At 49.4% G+C, this 21386-nt stretch overlaps 2 protein-coding genes across 4 annotated transcripts; one reads left to right on the forward strand and one right to left on the reverse strand.

Annotated features, from left to right (window-relative positions):
* Nucleotides 1–731: 731 nt before the first annotated feature.
* On the reverse strand, nt 732–5289 carry LOC131514936 (uncharacterized). Its single transcript, XM_058735419.1, has 2 exons — nt 4297–5289; nt 732–2086 (listed from the first exon to the last, which is right to left on the reverse strand). Exon 1 carries the CDS (start codon nt 5287–5289, stop codon nt 4450–4452), a length of 840 nt encoding a protein of 279 aa, XP_058591402.1. The 3' UTR covers nt 732–2086; nt 4297–4449.
* Nucleotides 5236–21046, forward strand: TNFAIP3 (TNF alpha induced protein 3). Of its 3 annotated transcripts, none has more exons than XM_058735417.1 (9): nt 5236–5364; nt 8742–9051; nt 12315–12505; nt 13190–13337; nt 13505–13675; nt 14474–14654; nt 15809–16728; nt 17413–17594; nt 18844–21046. In XM_058735417.1, the coding sequence occupies exons 2-9, from the start codon at nt 8757–8759 to the stop codon at nt 19126–19128; spliced, it is 2373 nt and encodes a 790-aa protein (XP_058591400.1). In that variant the 5' UTR covers nt 5236–5364; nt 8742–8756; the 3' UTR covers nt 19129–21046. The 3 variants fall into 3 exon arrangements, with proteins under 3 accessions (XP_058591400.1, XP_058591401.1, XP_058591399.1); XM_058735418.1 differs by lacking the exon at nt 5236–5364 and adding an exon at nt 5554–5665; XM_058735416.1 differs by lacking the exon at nt 5236–5364 and having other exon boundaries at nt 7889–9051.
* Nucleotides 21047–21386: the final 340 nt, after the last annotated feature.

Raw genomic sequence — 21386 nt, forward strand, 5'->3', positions numbered from 1 at the left:
TAACAAATGTGTATACATTTTCTTCTGTTAATCTGCCTGCTGTCAGTTTATTTCGTAGACCCAGCTCTCGAGTCTCAGAGAGAAGAGGAAGTCTTTCCTTCCCTACACAGAGAGGAAGAAAGAGGAATATGATGACATCAATAAATGTAGCCCATTGTCAGTGAGTAAAAGAACGGACATGTGTACATGAAGCTGATTCCCCCACCCACCGCATTATTAAGTCCATGGTGTATCTTATAACTGTGGACGCTTAGAATCCTGGAAATATAACAGCTTCTTCTCCAGCCTGCCAAAGTGCTTGGAATTTCCACCATTTAAGCTCTGGGAAGTTCTGGTTTCAACAGGAATGTTTCTCAAGAAGTACAACAAAATAACACATTGCAATCTTTTTTTGAAAATGAACATGTTTTACCTTAGATTAGCCAGTCCCCCCAAAAAGGTGAAAATTGAAAAACTTTTTTTTTTAAACATTTATTTATTTCTCAACGTTTTTTTTTTTTTTTTTTTTTTTTTTTTATTTATTTCTGGGACAGAGAGAGACAGAGCATGAATGGGGGAGGGGCAGAGAGAGAGGGAGACACAGAATCGGAAACAGGCTCCAGGCTCCGAGCCATCAGCCCAGAGCCCGACGCGGGGCTCGAACTCACGGACCGCGAGATCGTGACCTGGCTGAAGTCGGACGCTCAACCGACTGCGCCACCCAGGCGCCCCAACATTTATTTATTTCTGAGAGACACAGAGAGACAGAGTGTGAGCAGGGGAGGGGCAGAGAGAGAGGGAGACACAGAATTTGAAGCAGGCTCCAGGCTCCGAGCTGTCAGCACAGAGCCCGATGCGGGGCTCGAATTCCCAAACCATGAGATCATGACCTGAGCCGAAGTCAGACGCTTAACCCACTGAGCCACCCAGGCGCCCCCGAAAAATTTTTTTATGGTGATGGGGGCGAAGAGTAGGGGAGGGGTAAAGAGGGAGAGGAGGGAAGACTGGCAAGGAGACAAAATTATGGGCACTCCAAACCTGACTGAGGGAATTCAGGCCCAAGTGACGAGAAGAGGGGAGCATCAAAGGCCGGTCTTCACAATGGTTGTACTACTCCAAATAAAAACTAATTTATTTCCGTTAACACCCAGCTTACTGCTAACCCAACGCAGCATACCATTTGGCTGTAAGCAGCACTCATTTCAGGTCCATCACGGTTCATATCTGGTCCTCAACAGCAGCCTCCACAGAAACAGAAATGAAACCAAGACTTGAATATTTACGCTCATAATGTAAAATAAAACAATTTTTCCAAGTGTTTCAGCCAGGTATCGACAGGAAATTAAACCAGAATTCATGGGGGAATGAATTTTCTGATAGGTTTCAGAGTCCAGCATCCCATATTTTCAGGCAAAACGGAATAAAAGAAGCCATTCCTGGCATTAAACGAACTCCCTCCCTTCCCCTGGAAGGTCTTTGTTCCTATTATAAGTGACTCATTGGATTACCTCAGTTAAGTCCCGTTAGCATGGTGGGTCTTTGTTTCTTTACTCACCCCCAAATAATACCTACAAAGGATCTGAGGTTCCTAGATAAGAAGCAGCGTTTCAGGAGAATCTGGCATTTATATCATGATGAAATCTATGACATCATCATCGCAGTTCTCCTTGTCATTACAGCCCACAAAGGGCTTCCATTGTCTTTTCAGAACTAGCCTTTGAAAGTGGGAACATCACTCTTCAGTAATCTCGAAGCTCAGCCAAGGGTTATTAAGTTTGAAGCAGGAGGCGTGCCTGGATGGCTCAGTTGGTTGAGCGTCCAACTTCGGCTCAGGTCATGATCTCACGGTTCATGAGGTCGAGCCCCACATTGGGCTCTGTGCTGACAGCTCAGAGCCTGGAGCCTGCTTCAGATTCTGTCCCCCTCTCTCTCTCTGCCCCTCCCCCACTCATGTTCTGTCTCTCTCTCTCTCTCTCTCAAAAATAAACATTAAAAAAATTTAAAAAAAAATTTGCAGCAGGATTCAAAGCTACCCTGCCATACTTACAAAAGGCTAGTTTAAGATATGTTTAATATGGATCTTCCTTTGCAGCAGCAGAGCACGATCCTGGGGAAGAGAGAAGAATGGAACAACAGACACAAAATGTCCGATTTTCGTTTCACACCTGATTGCCAAGCCCTAGAATTCCACACGCTCTCAGAAACACGCATAGCTGTATCTTGATCAAGAAAGGCTCATGAACCACAGTTGCGCTGAGTCAGATCCAGGTTCCCTTGCCAATTGTCATACCTGCCTCTCTCCAATCTGGTTTCTCTTGCTCCCTGTCCCCCGCTATCTTGGGATGCCCATCTTTCTCACAACGTGGCATAAGCATACAGGCTGCAGACACAGTCCTACAGACTAACTCCAGGAGGTCACCTGTCCTCACCGTGTGTGATCTGTGACCTACGGACGCTGGCACCACAGTGAAAACGGCACAGAATTCGAGAATTCTTCGAAACACTCCATATAAGGAAACAGGTTCTTCCCTCCTCTGTGTCCACTGGATGTTAATAACCATACTTTCCTCTTTGCAGAGTTCTATTCGTCTTGATAAAGTCTATCATGGAAACTAAAGTCCCCCGCAAGGCTTTGGGGCACTCAAACTTTGGGTTTCACTTCATTCCACCGATCTCTCCAAATTTTATACCTCTTTTCTTCTACCCTTTCCTTCTAACTTACCTCCAAGAAAAATTCCTATTGGTTTGGCCCACATGCCAAGTGTTAGAAAGGAAAATGTGTATGGCCAAAGCCCTGACTTTGAAGACAGAAAGGACAGTACACACTGGGGGAGGGCAGGCCTGAGTAACGGTCCTCAACAGAGACGGTCGCTTCACCAGAACGGACACAGCAAAACTGAGTGCTGCAGGCCCCTCCTGCACCTGACCGCTATTACCTCGTCACAAATCCCGGCAGGCAGGGTGGCACGGTAGCTTCCCTGGGACGCTCGGAAGCGGCAGATACGGTCATGGTCTTTCAGGCTTGTTACTCCTGCTATCGTATTACCAGCTCATCAAACCAGGCAGTAGACACGGACCCAGAAAGGCACAATGGCAGCTCCAGGAGGGGGTCGGGGGCCCGAGCCAGACAGACATGGGACAGAGCGGGCACGCTCTGTTTCCGAAGGAGCCCAAAGGGAGAGTGGTCGGAGGACTGAGGATGGTCGTTCACGTACACCATCTCTTACCATCTCACCCAGCCCAGGAGGTTTCCTGAGGATGAACCAAGGCCTGTCTGGCTCCCAAGCGCACATTCTGCCACTGCCCAGTGTCCCCAGTCTGACTAAGCGACTGCCAGGTGTTTGTGAGGCTGGGGCCCAGGGTAGAAACAGGGGCCTTGGGATTTCAAGTCTGGGAGATCTTTTCTGAGAGTCATAGTTAAGACTTAACAGCGTGTACCTTGGAGCAAACAGGCCCAGTCCCAATCGCCACTCTGCCACTGGCTGAGTGGTAGTAGAAGTGTAGACTTCAGGCGAATGGCTCAAGCTGCTTACACTTCAGCTCCCACAGCTTCAAAGTGGAGCTGTTGTGAGGTTTCAGTGGCAGAGTGCACTTTAAACACCCAGCCTGGACAGTGACACATAGTAAGGACTTCCTAAACACTATCGTACTCACTATCCATTGTTTGAGAGTCGGCAGCTGAAAACATTTGTGAATGAGGAGTTTATGCCAGGAAGTGTAAGAAGAAACACCCAGGAGGTCTGGAGTTGTCAAAAGTCCCGGGCATCCGTTTCAAATGGCCAGCACCACCAGCCTTGGAAACTTGGCCCCCACTGACTCTCTATTCTAAGTTTCCCTTTGGCAAAAAAGTGCCACCTTCGACCCAGTCCCCATCCTAGTCTCTGCAGGTCCCTACTGGAGACGGAAGCATATTTTTCTAATTCCAAAACTGGGATATACGGCCTGACAAGTATAGTTACGTCTGGAAGGGGACAAGGCACAGAATATCTCAATCTGGTTCTAGTTTAGCTATTCTAGGAAATGGGTCAAGGGGCACCCCCAGGCAGTAAAAGTGCCTAACGCCTCCCCCTCCACAATGCATGCACCTCGACGGTCCAGGTGGCTGACACCTATTCCCACAAGACATCGTTTGGGTAAAGACGGTAAGTTACCCCGCTATTTAATAAGGGCTGGGGGTGGGTAAAAAAAAGTATTGCCAGCTGTCGGCACCTTGGCATGAACTAATTGTCAGGATCTAAAAAGACTCCTAATAAGGTCTCACGGGGACGTGGCAAGGATAGTAATGGACTAGAAGTGATCTCTAAACTGCAATCCTACCTGAACGTTGGCATCACCTGGGCACCGGTGTGCAGAACTGAAGAAGGGGCAATTAAGTGCAGGACAGGGTTGATAGTTGCTCTGATTCGTAACGTCACCTAAGGTTGGTTTTGCCCCTGCAAATGTCAAGGCTCTGGGGCCTCAGGAGTCACTTCAGATCTGCATCCCACCAGCGTGGGGTCCGGGTGGCAGGAACGCTGGCGTGGGGACCGAGGGCCGTGACCGCTTCTTGTTCTCGAAATCCCCGCCGGGGCCGAGAGCACGGCGCTCCCCCACGAGCTCATCACGTGCACAGCCCCGGCGTTTCAAACCCGGCCCGAAGCCTGCGGTCCCGGACGCCGGGGTGGTTTTTAGGGTTTTCTTTCTTATTTCCCTTCTTGTTCTCCACAGTTGGTGATTTTCTGCAGAAAAACGGCTGAGAAAAAAAGAACCTATTTCATTTCCAGTTCCCATCACCGCGATTTCCACATGGATGTGACGTGAGCCAGCTTCCGAAATGCCCAGGTGACTCACGCGGGGACACCCGGGGGCGGGGCGCAGGAGTTTCTCGCGCGGAGGGCGGGACGGGGCGGGGCGGAGCGGGGCGGGGCGGGGCGCCGCTCGCCTCCTGCGCCAGCTGCCCCTCCAGCGCGTCCCGCGCCCTCTGCGCGCCCTGCGCCCCCTGGCGGCCGGCGACCCGCGGCTCTCGGCGCCGGGCCCGGCGTCACGTGACTGGAAAGTCCCTGGGTGGAAATCCCCCCCGACCCTTCGCCGGCGGTAAAACAGAAAGGGAAAAAGAGAACTGGCAGTCTGCAGACTTCGCAGCGGGCCAAGTGCAGCGAGCTCGGAGCCCGCGGGGGCGGAGCGGTGACAGTAGCCGCCGGGAGAAGTGCGGCGGCGGTGGCGGCGGCAGCCGCCTTGATCACACCCCCGGCCGGCCCGGCCAGCGAGCGAGCGAGCGAGCGAGCGAGCGCCTGGCTCCGGCGTCCATGGGGCGCCTCCTCCGCGCCGCATCGATCCCGGCCCATTGCGCGCGCCGGTCCTGACCTGGACTTGGGACTTTGGAAGAGGATCGCGCGGCCGGGACAGGTAACCGCCGCGTCCCCGTGCCGTCTGCCCACCGGCTCCGCGGGGCCAGGGCTGCGGGTGTGGAATTGGCAGCGTCTCGCGGGCTGGCCTCGTCTAGCTGGCGTGGGCTTTGCAGCGGTGCTGGAGGGGAGTTTGTTGGCCGTATGTGCCCATTGTAGCTCTTGAAATGCTAGGAGTTGAGGTCGCCGCGCCAGATGTTGGGGTGACAGCTCTGGATTCGTCCAGCCAACCGGCCCTTTTACATGCTGCAAAAAAACTTACGCTGCAGCGGACTGGTGGAGAATCGCCTCCGGACTGCTAGGTCGGTGGTCGTTGGTGCTTTGCTCCTTTTCGTGCCTTTCTTTATTTTTAAGTCAAGCTCTGCATGCTTTTGGACACGTAGACCTTGCAGAACCGCTGTGGCTTCTTGGCAGATTGTGCAAACCCAGCCCACCGCCGGGTGGGGTGTCGCAGAGGCAACTGAACCGGGCGGGGGTGGGGGACTCAGCCAGCCTGCCTGTCCAGGGACAGCTTGCAGAGACACTCCAAGTTAAGTGCAAGGAGGTGGGTGGGGTCGAGGGACAGGCGTTCATCTTTTTCTGTTGGAAGCAGCGTTAAGACCAGTGTGCGCGTTGGCCTGCTTTTCGGGTGCTCCTCCGGTTCACAGTGTTCTGCGGGCCCCTGCCCCAGCCCCTACCCCACAGTCAGACAGTCTTTGTCAGCCCGGGTCGTCCCACATCCTGCCACCTGGCCTCTCAGGAAAGCAGTGGTATTAAGTAAGGAAGGAGCTCAGCTCTTTTGAGACCGCTTTGTTTTCAGTTCTCCCTGTCTCTGATCTTCTTTCCTTGGAAAGCTGGTCTGGTCTAGTGTCTGGGGGCAGCATTTGGAGAGAACCATTGTTCATGAAACAGCTCTCTCTGGACCACAGCGCTAGTGTCCCCAGTGACTGAACAGCCAGTTAGTTACTGCCCCCTTCTCGCTGTCTAAGGTGCTTCTTTGATTTTTACAATTCCTTGTGCAATGTTTGAAGTGTCGGCGGGATACTTTTCCTGAAATTCGGGTGAGGCATTTGTGGATAAAAAGCCAGTGAGGTAACCAACGTAAAAATAATGTTAAGGGTAACAGCGTACATCTTGACCTGGAAGGGCATGGCAATCATAGGTGAGGAGAATCTATTCCTTAATCTTAAATGTGGAGAAGTCCAAGAACGGGGAGCTTGGGCTGTGCGTCTTGATTTTTTTAAGGAGGCACTTCTGCACACTGTGCAAGGCTAAGCCTATGAATGAGATGACCTTGAGCCATCCAGTATTGACATTTGCATGTCTTGCATATGGTTTACAGCCCTCACTAATTAAGGTCTTTGCTGAAAGATTTTTAAGTCAGAAGAGAATAATAGAAGACCCAGAAAAACAAAAAGGCAGCACTTAGCTTGTTTCAAATCTTTTCCCTTCCCGCCTCTTCCCCTCTGAGAGCAGCAGGCACTTGTGGGAACACCTTGCGTTGTGGGAATAGCGAGGGGCAGGTGTTGGAAGTGGTGGCATCTGGGCAGAGCTCTCTGCGCTGGATGGTGTGGAACCTGAGGGAGACCTGTGCTTCTGTTGCCTTGGCTGCAGACCGAGAATAGGGTCAACTTTGATTTTTTAGCCCCAGCATCAAGCATGGCACTCGACCTTCAGTAGGTGGTCAGGCACTGCTTCTTGAGTGATGAACAGATGAATGAGTGACACTGCGAGACTTTTGCCGTGCCACAAAGCAGAAATGTGTGTAATGTTTCTGTCCCTTCATTGTGCTTGGGGTCCTGTTATAATTTTGCTCATTTCCACCTTCAGAGAATGTCTGACGTCAAAGGACAGGTTACCAGCTGACCCAGAGAGTGACGTCTCCCAGGCCTCACTGGCAATCAGGATAGGAATCCTTGTCCAAAGCGATCACCAGAAAACTCCTCGGAAGCAACGTCAGGGTCATCTAGTCCAACCTCTCTACCTTGAGCCACAAGAATTTAAACCACTTTATCAATGGCTTTAAGAGAGCGAAGTCCCACCTAGGAGTGGCTTCCCTAAAATCTAGGTTTCTTCTCATTCGTAGATAGGTTTAAGGTCTTTCTCAACTAAAAGCTTGCCTAGTTAAATACACATACTATGATACAGGAGTGAGATTAACAATTCCCATGAAACTTCCTAGGGAATATCTTCATGCTCTAAACCCATCTTTGTCTCATCTTGGAAACCCAGATGTATTGTGAGGCACCCTCCTGAGGCTTAGGAATGAGAACTGGGTTTCTACACAGCCACACACTGCAAAGATCCCACGTTGCATCAATTCACAACATCCCATGCCGTTGGCGTGGGTTGTAGATGCTGGGGTTTGCCCCGTCTTCTTTCATTTGTCCTGAGTGTCCCCCTGGCTGAAACTTCATTCCTTATCTGCTTCCAGACTTTCATTTCTTTCTACCAGAAAGAAAGAATGCTTAAAGATTTCACGGTGAAGACGGCGGGGGGCGGGGGGGGGGGGGTGTATTATCCAAGTGTTGGTTGATCATAAATCTGGTTGGCAGTTGAAATGATTGAGCTCTAATGCCTGCTCTTGGAAATGTGAAATTTCTTCTTCTGTTATTGTTATTTTTCTGTTTCTTATTCTGATCTTGTAAAGTTCAGTGGAGAGGTTCTGAAAGATTGCTTATTGTCTGGTCTTAAAACTGCAAAGCATCTTACTGGAAATAGGCTTTTTTCGTTGGTTATAACATACTCAATTTTAACTCTATAAATTTTAGAATACATTTTAGAAATAAGCTCTTTATAAATATTTCACCTTGGGGCTAAAGGGGGAATCAGCAGCCTATGTGACAACATAATATTTCAAGATTTCTCACAAAACATTTACTTTCCAGTATAGGGAGGGAGGGCTGACGAGATGAATCAAGGCTTTGCCTAAGAGCAAGGGGAGTGGTCAGAGGGGAGGAGCCACGGACTTGTCAGGACTACCTTGTGCCTGGCACTGGCATTCAGGGCTCCCGAGATCCAGTGGCTGTGTCAGAGTAGCATCAGAATGAGATGGGGACTTGTTGGTTATGAGGTACAGTACCTGTCGCTGACAGATGGGCTTGGCTCCCTGACAAACGTTACTGAAAACACGGGTTATTCCCCTCCTCCTCAGTACCCACTCTCCGCCTTCCTTCTCTTGTTTAGACTAATCTGTAAAAGTGATGTAACTTAAAACAGTCCAGTGTGAGTTCATCTTGGGGGCCAGCTAGTATCCTGGGACTAGAGGCGGCTAAGATCTTTTGCCTACAGATCAGGGTAATGACCAGATCAAACACAGGGGTTTCCTGCCGCCAGCTATATAGGAGCGGTATCGAAGTTGGACTCACGGAATGGGTTTTGTCCCCCCCTCTTCTTCAGGTGTTGCAGAGCACCATGGCTGAACAACTCCTTCCCCAGGCTTTGTATTTGAGCAACATGCGGAAAGCTGTGAAGATACGAGAGAGAACTCCAGAAGATATATTTAAGCCTACCAACGGGATCATTCACCATTTCAAATCCATGCACCGGTACACGCTGGAAATGTTCAGAACTTGCCAGTTTTGTCCCCAGTTTCGGGAGATCATCCACAAAGCGCTCATTGACAGAACCATCCAGGCCTCCCTCGAAAGCCAGAAGAAGCTGAACTGGTGTCGAGAAGTCAGGAAGCTGGTGGCCCTGAAAACGAACGGTAAGCTTGGTCTCGGGGCTGGCCGCCACGGTGCCGGCAGAATTCGTCAAATTCTGGTCGCACTAGCCCAGACGCGAGTCTCTTGAGACCGTGGATGCTTCGGTGTAGAAACTCTATGATAGGCATGTGATGAAAGCAAGCTTCCTTTGCCACTATTTTTGTTAAGGCTACTCTGTAGTTGTGTGTCTTAGAGAGCAGAGGCACTGAGGCTCGAGGAATGCATTTCTAAACACCATGCCTCCCATTAGATGACTTCCGTATCTAATTGCTGGGGCTGTCTGTTTAGTCCTTTGTAAAATACCCTTCCCTGGCCAGTAGTGGAAACCTTAAAAGGTTTTCAGTTCAAAAGGAAAGCATGGTGTGAAAACTAGTATTACTGTTGTTATTTCCCACTCCCATTAGAGGATGCTTGTGATAATGACCTTACACTTCTTGAATTGATTGCATGTGTGGCTTAACCAGTGAATGGCTGTTGAGGACAAAAGGGGCCCCTTGTTGTCGGCTCTGCTCTTACCTCGGTTCTGTTGGTTTTGGTCCCATGATATGAGATAGAAAGGTACTTGAGCTTTTTGGCACAGACTTTAGACCTCTACTTTATTATTTTTAGGGATTCCTAGTTCTGAATTTCTTTGCTGTGTCTGCCTAATGGCCCTTTACCACGAGTAGCTGTTTCCTGTTCTAAGCTTTATTGTTTTGTATTTTGATTACTTCCTTTGAGCAAGAGTAGGTATATCATGGAAACATCCAAGCGTACTGTTTTATGCAGATGCAAAATCCTGCATTAGCATATAGCTAATTATCACAAGAAGCAAATAGACTGTTCACGATCAATGAAACGCTCATAGTCTAAGTGAGGACAGGAATCTTAGGTTCTTACATCCACAACAGTCCTTCGTTAAGACCACCTCAATCCAAATAATACATCCAAGCAGAGGAGATCCTTGTTGACAAGGAGACGATAAGAGTATTAAGTTAATTAACTTAGTTGGTACACTATCTTTGGCTATTTTGGAGTTGGGTAAGTGGAGTGATTGGAGATACGTATTTTGCTGTGTCCTGGGTGGTCTTGTGCGTTACTTCAACATGTTGTCTCTACTTTTGAAGCACAAGTTCTTGGAATTAAAGGTAGAATGAAAACTGGGAATAGGTAGGGTTTACATTGTTATTGGCCTTAAATCAAGTGATGCATAGAAGTGGGTAATTATGTTAAGTCATCCTCAAGGGGTTTATATTCCTGACAGTTTGTGGTTTTAACTCTCTCCCATTTTTGTTACCAAAAAAGCAACACAGTGAACTTTGGGAGAGTTGGAAACAGAGAGATTCTGCCAAATTAGTAATGTGGTAGGAAGAGGAAAACCATCTTATCATTAACAGAGTTAACTGACATTTTAGGTTGAAATTCTCCTTAAGAAAAAAAAAACAAAAAAAAAAACCGATGTATATAAATAGTAAACACTTGTCTTGCAAAGATAGGTCATTTAAGCCAGTAAGGGTTCATGCTACAAATAAAGCTGCAAAGGCAAGTGCATTTTGATACCATTTGCTGGGCAATAGGGATTTGGGGGCCCAGATCCTTTTATTTCCCCAGGTTCAAGAAAATGCCTTAAAATTCTGGAAAAGGAAGAAAAGATATTTAGGGGAGGGGGAAAAACAAATTTTCACTCCGGTTTTTATTAGCACCTTTAAAAAAAAAAAAAAAAAAAAAAAACAACCACCTTCCCCCTCTAGGTGGGTTCTACAGAGTGAATGGTCTGTTTGGGGAGGGGGTGATTCACAAGTTTGCATTTGAGGATATGAGACTGTGGTGAATGAGGAAGGGAGTAGGTGGCATAAAATTGAAACTTCATGTGAAAAATTCCAGCGTCTATTGGCTACAGCTATTTCACTTGTATAATGAATAGCCTTATTCCAGCTCACCCTGGCCACGCCCACTTGGAAAGTCCAGGGTGCGCTTCACAGTTTAAATGTCTGCGCACCAGAACAAAAAGTACAATAGCTGTTGCTCAATTGCTAGTCAAATAACTTGGCGCTGGGGAATTCCTGATGTTACTTAGGGAATTTTGTACTGGTGCCTCTCAATAAAGAACTGAAAGTAAGCGCGAGAAGAAAAAGAAGAAAAAAAAAAAGCCTTATCTTTGCTCTAGATTTTGCAAAGGGGAAATTTCAACAGAATGCAGTCGTTGCCACACTTCTGCCAAGACAAAGGACTGCGCGATCTTTTTTTTGCTCGTGTGTCTCAATATTTTATTTAGCTAGTCTTTGTGTGTAAATTGCAGGGATGCTGGCTGTGGAGATGTGTATGTGAGGGGTTTTCTTTGGTGTTCTGTTTTGGTTTTTTTACAGTTTGACTATAATTAAAATCTGATAAAAAAAAAAAAAAGATTTCAGAAGCTTTTATAGCCCTACTTGGGGAGTAATGTAAGAAAACAAGTGAACTTTTCTCGATAAAAACAACTGTGCGCTTGCCAACAGAGAGTAAGGAGTTAACTTTTTTGGTATTGCACATTCCCCCCAAACGTTTATTGTTTGGAGGCTGGGGAAAAAGGCAGTCTCTTGAATCGTGGGTTTTCATCTGTGAAAGTAATAAATTAATGGAATAAAGTTAGACCTGTCTTTTTCTCAGAATGCTCAAAGGCAGGCTGGCGGTAGGTAATTCGAGAGTCTCAATCCCACTGTATAAACCAGGAGAGGAAACTCCCAGGCCCCAAAGTCTTCAGCGGAATGGTCAAGTCATTTACCACTGAGTCATAGCCAGACCGTCCCTGTCTAGTGAAGGGAGCCAGGCCAGCTTCCTGGTTCGTGCGTATGACCCCGTGTGCTCTCTCTAGAGCCAGCGAGTAACAGCGCTAGTGTCTTAGCCAAAACATCAAGGAATGCTAGAAAGGGACGGGCTTTAGAGATTATAATCCAGTGATCTCGATTCACGAAGAGAAAAAATACTCAGAAGCTGGGGAATTTCCCCCAAGGTCACACCAAAATCAGTTAGTTAGGGCAGAGCTAGGCTAGAACCAAGGTCCCCTGATAATCAGTCACTGGCTCCTTTGCTCTGCTGGCGTCAGTCGTTAAGAATAAGAGTGAAAAGGATGGTTTTTTCCTTAAAGCTGTCATTAGCTTGTGAAGTGTTCTCAGTGTGTCCTTTGACTAAGAAATTAAGCCATTTGCATTTCTCTCACGCCTTATTATTCAGTGCCCTGCGCCAGCCAGGGCGAGTGCATCCTGAAAACCTTTGCTGGGTCTTTGATGTGTGCTGCTTCTGTCCTCAGGTGATGGAAACTGCCTCATGCACGCTGCTTCCCAGTACATGTGGGGTGTTCAGGACACAGACTTGGTCCTGAGGAAGGCACTCTTCAGCACTCTCAAGGAGACAGATACGCGCAACTTTAAATTCCGCTGGCAGCTGGAGTCTCTTAAGTCTCAGGAGTTTGTGGAAACGGGGCTTTGCTACGACACTCGGGTATGTTTTGCTCCCCGTTCAGTATCTGTTGATAGAGCTCCTTGGTGGGCAGGGGTTCCCCAGGCCAGCCCCCTGCTCTCAAGGAGCTTATGATTTACAAGGTCACATGCACTGGGCTAGGCAAAGCGTAGTCAGTGGAAAACACCAGAAACCTCCTATGGGATGAACCTGAGGCTGTTGCCACCTCAGGGGGGGCTTCCAGGCAGCAGATTCCCAGCTGTGGCGTCTCTTCCTTTCAGCAGAAGGGCTTCTGTTCCTGGCCTTGCCTGTGGTGTTTCGGTTGCTTTCCAATCTGACTGGCCCTTTGTATGCTTTACTGAGCCTGCCATTCCAGTTCAAACGTGGGCCTCACTGTTCTCAGTCACAGGCCTGGAATTTCTGTGTGCATTTGGGTAAGGGGCTTTGGTGCTATGCCTCATGAGGGATTTTTTTTTTTTTTTTTTTTTTTGAGAACAGGTGCTGTCCCCATCCTCCCCCACTTTTTAAGTTTGCCTTCTAGTGGAAAAAATAAAGGAAGAACACCAAAATGGGGAAAAAAGGGTGATCATTTGAATGATGGTTTCCAGAAAGGGGAAAAGTAAGCTGAGTTACATAAATGAATCAGTAGAGAGCGAAGTCGACTGAGTTTTTAACGCTGAGAACATTCACTCAATCGGGATTTTTCCCTTTACCCCTTCTCCTTAGAATTGGACCGATGAGTGGGACAGCCTCGTCAAAATGGCATCCACAGACACACCCATGGCCCGAGGTGGACTTCAGTATAACTCACTGGAAGAAATACACATCTTTGTCCTTTGCAACATACTCAGAAGGCCAATCATTGTCATTTCAGGTGAGATGCCTGTAGATTGCTTATTTGTGTTCAAGTGCCGTTCGGCTCTAATGCTTTAGCTCTTAGGAAACACCCATGCTACCTAAGTCATAGGCAACAGCAGCTGAAGAGAATTGGGTGAAAATCACCAGCGGGCCTTATTTATCTCTTTCTCTTTCCCTGCACAGACAAAATGCTGAGAAGTCTGGAATCAGGTTCCAATTTCGCCCCTTTGAAGGTGGGCGGGATTTACCTGCCTCTCCACTGGCCGGCCCAAGAATGCTACCGATACCCCATCATTCTCGGCTACGACAGCCAGCACTTTGTACCCCTGGTGACCCTGAAGGACAGCGGACCTGGTGAGAAAACTGCGCGTGAATCCACACTTGTAACTACCGGTCGATACTGGGACACCCTGTTCCCACTGAACACCAGGCTCTTTGGGCCCCATTACAATCGCCTCATTTACGGTTATTACTTTTACTTGAATACGGTGTTCCGTTAGGGGCCTGATTAGCACCAGTACCGCAATAGCGGTAATCGTAACCCCCGCTGTCGTTGTTTACGGTGTGGCAGTACTTTCAAGTAGGAGATAGAAGCATCACATTGCTGCTGCCATTGACACATGACAAAGTAAGGCACAGAGCCCTGGCATGGTGCAGGTAAAGGTCTGTCAGGTTAGCTATTATTATAATAGCTTGAAGAGCCAGTGAAAAGCGGCAGTGTGCTAAGTGCTTTAGGGACATTATTTTTATTTCATTTCATCCACAGCGTCCTTATGGGCCGCAAGCATTGGTGGCCTTGTTTTTATAGATGAGACCCTTGAAGCTCAGAGCGGTTCAGTAACTTGCCTTCTGTCACAGACGATCGAAACTCGGATCAGTCTGATTCTAAATTCTGGGATTTAACCAGTGAGATCCACTGCCTCCAGGCTGCTTGGTATTTCCTGAGCTTCCTGAAGAAAGCACTGGATGTTAGAGTTCAGTACAGTTTGCTCCACCAGCTGAGTTTGAGAATACTTTTCCGTTCTTTAATTGTATCCTTTTTGTGTTTGCAGAATTTAATCGTTGCATCCGCGAGGCCTCACACATAATCTCATGTAGTGGAATCACATGTTGCTGACGTGTTATTTTGTTTCCCGCCCCCCCCTCCCCCAGAAATCCGAGCTGTTCCACTTGTTAACAGAGAGCGAGGAAGATTTGAAGACTTAAAAGTTCACTTTTTGACCGATCCTGAAAACGAGATGAAGGAAAAGCTCTTGAAAGAGTACTTGATGGTGATTGAAATCCCTGTCCAAGGCTGGGACCACGGCACCACCCATTTGATCAATGCTGCAAAGTAAGAGTTTACTCTTAGCTCTCTTCCTCTGTCATCCTCAGCTGTTTGTACGACAGCCACGTAAGCTGAGGCCACCCCCGAGCCCCACGGTAAAGCTGTTCGAAGCCAGTTTCCTCCAATGTGAAACAAATCCAGAGTTGTGTACCTGAATCAGAGAGGGTGACCGGAGGCAGTCCTCACTTTGGTTTCACGTGAGAACAAGTACTTTATCCATAGCCATTTTCCTGCATATCTGGATGCCGACGGTCAGCACTGTGGCTTTTAAGTATATTAAACCAACGATAGTTTTGTTTTGTTTCGTTGAATGGCCCTAGCAGTGGGCCAGCAAGTGAAAATCCTTGGGAACAAAAGCCTTTTTCTCTTGGCTTCTCGGTCAGGACAGACGCATCAGACACAGACTGGGTTGTAGATTGGGTTTCTACGGCGGCCATAGGATTGTGCCAACTTGGAAGGTGGAGGAGAGACTCAGAGTGCACATTGTGCACGTATCCAGACCTTAAACACTGGGCTTTATGTTAGAGGGATGCCCGTTTCTTAGGACTTGAAATGTACAAGAGAGGACCATGAAGGCCTATGAGCATCAGTTTCTTCCAGTGGAGATGAACAAGTCACAGATGATCGGAAGTCAGTGGACAGCGCCCTGTGGGCGTGTCTTCCGCTCCTCGACTGAGACTAGCAGTTCATGCTGATAGAGACCGGGCACAAGTTTAAGATTAATAACGGCAAAACACGGGACACAAAGTCCCAGAGTAGTTTGAACTAGAGAGTAGCCTAGTCCCAAATGAATGCCCTGAGTCATGTCTTACCAGAAATTGGATCTCTGAGGAGTTAAAAGGTAAAAGTGACTTTTTAAGAGAGGACCAGAGTAATTAGGTATAGAGGCAGCCCCAGAATAGCCCTTTCTTTGGAATTAGCTGTCACTTGGGGTGCCGCGAGATTGATTAAGTAAGACCGTGGTTCCTGAAATAATGAAGCCTTCTTAGCGGTATAGGACTGTGCTAGGAGTGCAAACCCTTTATCATAGACCTGCTTTTCAGTGAACGGTTATCAAGTTACTGCCATAAGCCACATGCTAAAAGTTTTGCCCTGTGAGCTAATGATGTGAAGTCGTGTGTGTGGCCACGTGGTCTCATATATCGCCTTTTGGTCTTTAGGCTGGATGAAGCTAACTTACCAAAAGAAATAAACTTGGTAGATGATTACTTTGAACTCGTCCAGCACGAGTACAAGAAGTGGCAGGAGAACAGTGAGCAAGAGCGGAGAGAGGCGCATGCTCAGAACCCTTTGGAACCTTCTGTGCCCCAGCTCTCCCTCATGGACGTAAAATGTGAAACGCCCAACTGTCCTTTCTTCATGTCCGTGAACACCCAGCCTTTGTGCCACGAGTGCTCCGAGAGGCGGCAAAACAACCACACTAAGTCCTCAAAGCTGCACTCCAAGCCGGGCCCCGAGGGGCTCCCAGGCATGGCGGCAGGGGCCTTGCGGGGTGAGGCCTACGAGCCCGTGGGCTGGAGCCCCGAGGAGCCGACCGGGGGGCCTCATTCGGCCCCTCCGACGGCGCCCAGCCTTTTCCTGTTCAGCGAGACCACCGCCATGAAATGCAGGAGCCCCGGCTGCCCTTTCACGCTGAATGTGCAGCACAATGGATTCTGTGAGCGGTGCCACCAGGCCCGGCAGCTTAACGCGGGCCACACCTCGGACAGCATGAGGCACTTAGACCCCGGGAAGTGCCGAGCCTGCCTGCAGGATGTCACCAGGACGTTTAATGGGATCTGCAGTACTTGCTTCAAAAGGACTACGGCGGAGCCCTCCTCGGGCCTCAGCTCCAGCGTCCCTCCTTCCTGTCACCAGAGGTCCAAGTCGGACCCCTCGCAGCTCATCCAGAGTCTCTCCCCACATTCTTGCCGCAGAGCCGGGACCGAGGCTCCCTCTGGCTGCCTCTCTCAGGCCCCACGGACTCCAGGGGACAGGACAGGGACGAGCAAGTGCAGAAAAGCCGGCTGCATGTATTTCGGGACTCCAGAAAACAAAGGCTTCTGTACGCTGTGTTTCATCGAGTACAGAGAAAACAAACGTGAGTGACATGATCGATTTCCCAACTCCCGTTTCAAAACCCCTGTCTCGAAGCGGTTTAGTTCCTGAGCTTCAAGAAGGCGGCTGCTCTGGGCGATGGGGCCAGGTGCGGCTTGCACAGAGGGACAGTCACCGTGGCTGTGCCAGCCCCACGTGGAGGCGAAAGGCACAGGAAACTACCTTCCAAAACCCTACAGCGCCTCGTAGGTAGCATCCGTAGAATTTGTTTTCGCGAACGAGGCCGTTGAGTGTCTGGCATTTATAAGGTAGAGTTTAACCAAGACTTCTTTGGAGACTTAGATGCAATAGAGAAAACCCAAAATCTGAAGAGCAGTAGCCTGAGAGAGGGAAGTCCCCACCGATGTGCTGAAAATCTAATTTGAAAGAGGGACGGGCAGTTAATGCCTCTGCACAGTAGCTGTGCCTGGCCGGTGCAGCACGTCCAAAAATGAGAGATTTATACAGTCAAAGATGTGTCAGTAATGGCATTATCATTACTGTCTTTGACTCGGCTGCATTTACAAAAGGCCTCGCTGCACGTACTCCCCCCCCATCCCCCCCACCCCCCCCCCCTCCCGCAGGCTGCCCGAATCTGTGTCCAAAACCTGTTTTGTTTCTCTAATGTCAGTGTCTCTCCCTGCCCGGAGACCACCCGTGGCACTGATCAGCACCCCCTGTCTTTTAGATTTCGTCGCCGCCTCCACGAAGGCCAGTCCCACGGCCCCCAGGTTCCAGAATGCCGTCCCCTGCCTGGGGAGGGAATGCGGCACCCTCGGAAGCACCGTGTTCGAAGGGTACTGCCAGAAGTGTTTCATCGAAGCGCAGACCCAGAGATTTCACGAGGCGAAAAGGACTGAAGAGCACCTGGTGAGACATTTTGAGGTCCTCCCCCCTCCCCGCTGGGCCAGCCCTCCTTGCTGCCCCACGGTGACAAGCAGACTTTCCCCCCTGTTCCGGGGAGGAATGGGAGGGAGGCAGGGTCACTGTGGCGCCCAGGGTTGGAACTGCAGCAGCGGCTCTTGATTTTCATGGCCGAAGGATACTTTAGAATGCATTTGAAAAGTAAATAGGGGTGCCTGGGTGGCTCAGTCTGTAAAGCGTCCGACTCTTGGTTTCTGCTCAGGTCAGGATCTCACAGTTTCACGAGTTCGAGCCCTGCATTGGGCTCTGCGCTGACAGTGTGGAGCCTGCTTGGGATTCTGTCTCCCCTTCTCTCTCTTTGCCCCTCCCCACTCGGGGCTGTCTCTGTCTCAAAATAAATAAATAAAAGCTTTTAATAGGTAAATAATTAACTGAAAAGTAAATAAAGCCAGCCGAAGATTAAAACCTCGTAAAGCCTTCCGGGGGGGCTCCTGGGTGGCTCACTCAGTCTGTTAAGCATCTGGCTTCGGCTCAGGTCATGATCTCACGGTCCGTGAGTTCGAGCCCTGCGTTGGGCTCTGTGCTGACAACTCGGAGCCTGGAGCCTGCTTTGGATTCTGTGTCTCCCCTTCTCTCTGTGCCCCTCCCCCGCTCACACTCGGCCTGTCTCTCTCTCTCTCTCACAAATCAATAAACATTTAAAAAATTAAAAAAAAAAAACAAAAAACACTTAAACCTCCTAAAGCCTCCAAAAAGCTAGATGCTGACCAGAGACTTCTTGGGTTTGTAGTCGAAGCACGGGCATCTAAGAGGCTAGCAGGCTTCCTCAAGTAATCCTTTACTACAAGACGGGGAGGAGGCAGAGCATCCCCGGGCCTCTACGCAATGGCACCTAAGAAAAGCCAGCTTTGGCTGTCGGATGCCTGTCCTGTTCATAGATGGCAGGGAGTTTAAATAAGGGCAGCTTATTATTCACGCAAGCAGAGGTGAGCCGGGCCAGCGTTCGCAGGCCTCCGGGTGAGGCTTGGGGGCTCCACTCGGCCTCCCTGGGGCCAGGCCTGCTTTCGTGGGACCAGGAGGAAGCGTTCGCGGACAGCTCCTGTTCCCAGACTGCGCCTGGAACTCTGGTTCCCTGGACCAGGGGGATGCTCTGCGCCCCGTAGAGCTCCTTGCAGAACCCACGCTGTCCACTGAGACTGCCCCGTGCTGTCCCCGAATAGCGGGACCCACCGTTCCCTCTGTTCTTCCCTCTCAGAGATCGAGCCAGCGCAGAGATGTGCCTCGTACCACACCGAGCGCCTCGAGGCCCAAGTGCGCCCGGGCCTCCTGCAAGAACATCCTGGCCTGCCGCAGCGAGGAGCTCTGCATGGAGTGCCAGCACCTCAGCCAGCGAGCAGGCCCGACGCCGCACCGGGGGGAGCCGGCCCCCGAGGAGCCGCCCAAGCAGCGCTGCCGCGCCCCCGCCTGCGACCACTTCGGCAACGCCAAGTGTAACGGCTACTGCAATGAGTGCTTCCAGTTCAAGCAGCTGTACGGCTGACGGCAGCGGTGGCCCGCCCGGCCGCCGGGGGCCTCGAGCCACTAGCCAGCATGGTGCTATGCCCTAAACGCACTGACGCCGCCGAGGGCCGTCCCCGAGGCAGAGAGCTCCCGGTGGCTTCCAGCCGGGAGGGAAGATAAGCTCTCGGTCGCCGTCGCGGGGAGCGTTCCCAGGCGGCCCTCGAGCGAAGCTAGCGACTGGCGGTGGATGGTGTCAGTCCGGCCCAGAGCTCGTCCTCACCTGCCACGCGGGAGGCCGGGAGCCGCGTGGCCTCGGGACGCGTGGCAGGACCGCTCCGTCGTCCCGGGCTGTCCGGGGAACCCGGAGCCCTTCCTCTCGGCCAGCCCCGCGTCGGCCTCGCTCACAGACATGAAGCCGAAGCCCCACGGCCCGCGGGCCCTCTGCCCGACGCCCGGGAAGCTCAGGGAGAGTGGACATATTCAGAGAGTCAGTAGTTAGTGGTTTTTCCCCACCTGCCTGGCTCCTTGCCCACGGACACGGCAGAAGCAGAAGCATCCACAGACTGATTCTGAGGCTGCTGAGACCGAACACGTTCACACTGAAAAGCAAACCAGCTGCTCTTTACAGTATGCACCTTGGAAAAATCCAGTTATTTCCATAGGGGGAAGACGTGTGACTCTCTTGGTTATCACCGTCTTCCCTTCGAAGTTAGGGTGAGGTGTGCATCAAAGTGTGTACATGTATAATATGCCCTTATATTACGTATGAGGGATTTTTTTCTTATTACGGTGAAATGCTGCCCTAGAGATTTAAGTAGGAAGACTGAATAATAACCTATTTTCTGGTTGTTGTCAGGGGCACCGTCTGTATATAGCTTGCGTGAATTTAACCAGCTGCCTTGTTAAAGTGAGCTCCCTGTTGTGTTTACGTAAGTCACTTTATTTATTTTATTGCAAATTTCAAGATTATTTAAATGAAGACGTTTCTTCTGCCTGGGGAAAACGCTTGCTGTAGTGTCTTCTTGAAATAACATAGGCATAGTGGTTCGTGTCACCGGCACTGGCACAAGTCCCTGACTGCGTTGGGGATTTGGCCTCTTCGATGCACTTTGGTTTGCCTTCCCTAAGAAAGAAGGAATTGCATCAAAGGTTAATTCATTAAAAGCTCGTGCTTCTTAATGAAGCTTTCGGTCAGAGCCACTTCTCAGCCATATGATAAGAAACAGTAGAGACATGCCTCTGAGTATCCTACCTCCTTAGAGATAAGATTAGGAAGGAACAGGGATGAGATTGGAGAAGGTCACGGGGAAGGTGTGGCCTTTAATGATGGTTTTATTTGCTATGCTAACGCTATGTCCCCAGGTGCTGGCAGTGACCTCACATCCAGTGGCCCCTTAGCATTGGGACAGCAAAACCCTGTGACCATGAGCTTAAGGAAATTTCTTTCTGTCCTCAGCCTGCAGTTTCTTGTTATGCTTTGTATTATTGTCATACTTGTTCTAGACAAAACAGGGAAACACATTGTTCCCAGAGGTAAAGGCTGCCTTTTTTTTTTTTTTTTTTTTTTTTTTGGTCTGCAACTTACAATCTGAAAATATTAGCCGTCTATAACTCTACGTAGCCTTTACATGCGTTATCTGACATGTTTGCCACTTGGGATGCCACCAGCCTCTTTGCTGGACATCAATCTTAATAATTTTTTTCTAAAGATTTTAAATAAACTTCAGTGTTCAGCTAGTTCTTCTACAGTCGGTATTTTAATATTTTGTGTTTATCAATATTTTCATTCTTAATGTGAAAAGATGGAATTATTTATACTTAATATAGAAAGCATTTGAAATTTGCACATTTAGTTGTCCCTAATAGTTGTTTACTCTGTTGGATTTCTTCACGTTTTCCTAAATAAGTGTAACTTTTTACAAAAGTCACTATTAAAAAATAAATTATTTAAGAACAGATTTTAATGTTTTTTGTCTACAAATGATGAAAGAGACCCAAATATTAAGGCCATGTTTCCCAAACAGCTTCATTTCGAGGTACACGTGGGCAGTGGACACATGTCCCACTCCTGGGTAGTAAGAGAACTTTGTGAACGTTGTTAACCGCATGAGAGTAGAGCATCCTTCCACAGTGAGGACACTGAGGCTCGGACGGGAGTGGGAAGGGTCCACCTGTGCCTGTTCCCAGGAGACGTTAGGTTCCTGTGCTCCTCTAAAGGTTCCTGCCCTTGGCCTTAATGCAGTGCATAAAAGGAAAGCAAGAGAGGGGAGCACAGAGAGAGACGGGAAAGACAGAGAA

Source organism: Neofelis nebulosa, chromosome 6 (assembly GCF_028018385.1).
Source record: "Neofelis nebulosa isolate mNeoNeb1 chromosome 6, mNeoNeb1.pri, whole genome shotgun sequence".
Lineage (NCBI taxonomy): Eukaryota > Metazoa > Chordata > Mammalia > Carnivora > Felidae > Neofelis > Neofelis nebulosa.

Excerpts from the sequence above, each read along its gene's own strand:
- LOC131514936 (XM_058735419.1), bottom strand. The coding sequence starts at position 5,289 with ATGCGGCGCGGAGGAGGCGCCCCATGGACGCCGGAGCCAGGCGCTCGC.
- TNFAIP3 (XM_058735416.1), top strand. The coding sequence starts at position 8,643 with ATGACCAGATCAAACACAGGGGTTTCCTGCCGCCAGCTATATAGGAGC. Across the intron at positions 13,676-14,473 it reads CCTGAAGGACAGCGGACCTG|AAATCCGAGCTGTTCCACTT; the intron begins GTGAGAAAACTG and ends CCCCTCCCCCAG. Across the intron at positions 17,595-18,843 it reads AAAGGACTGAAGAGCACCTG|AGATCGAGCCAGCGCAGAGA; the intron begins GTGAGACATTTT and ends CTTCCCTCTCAG.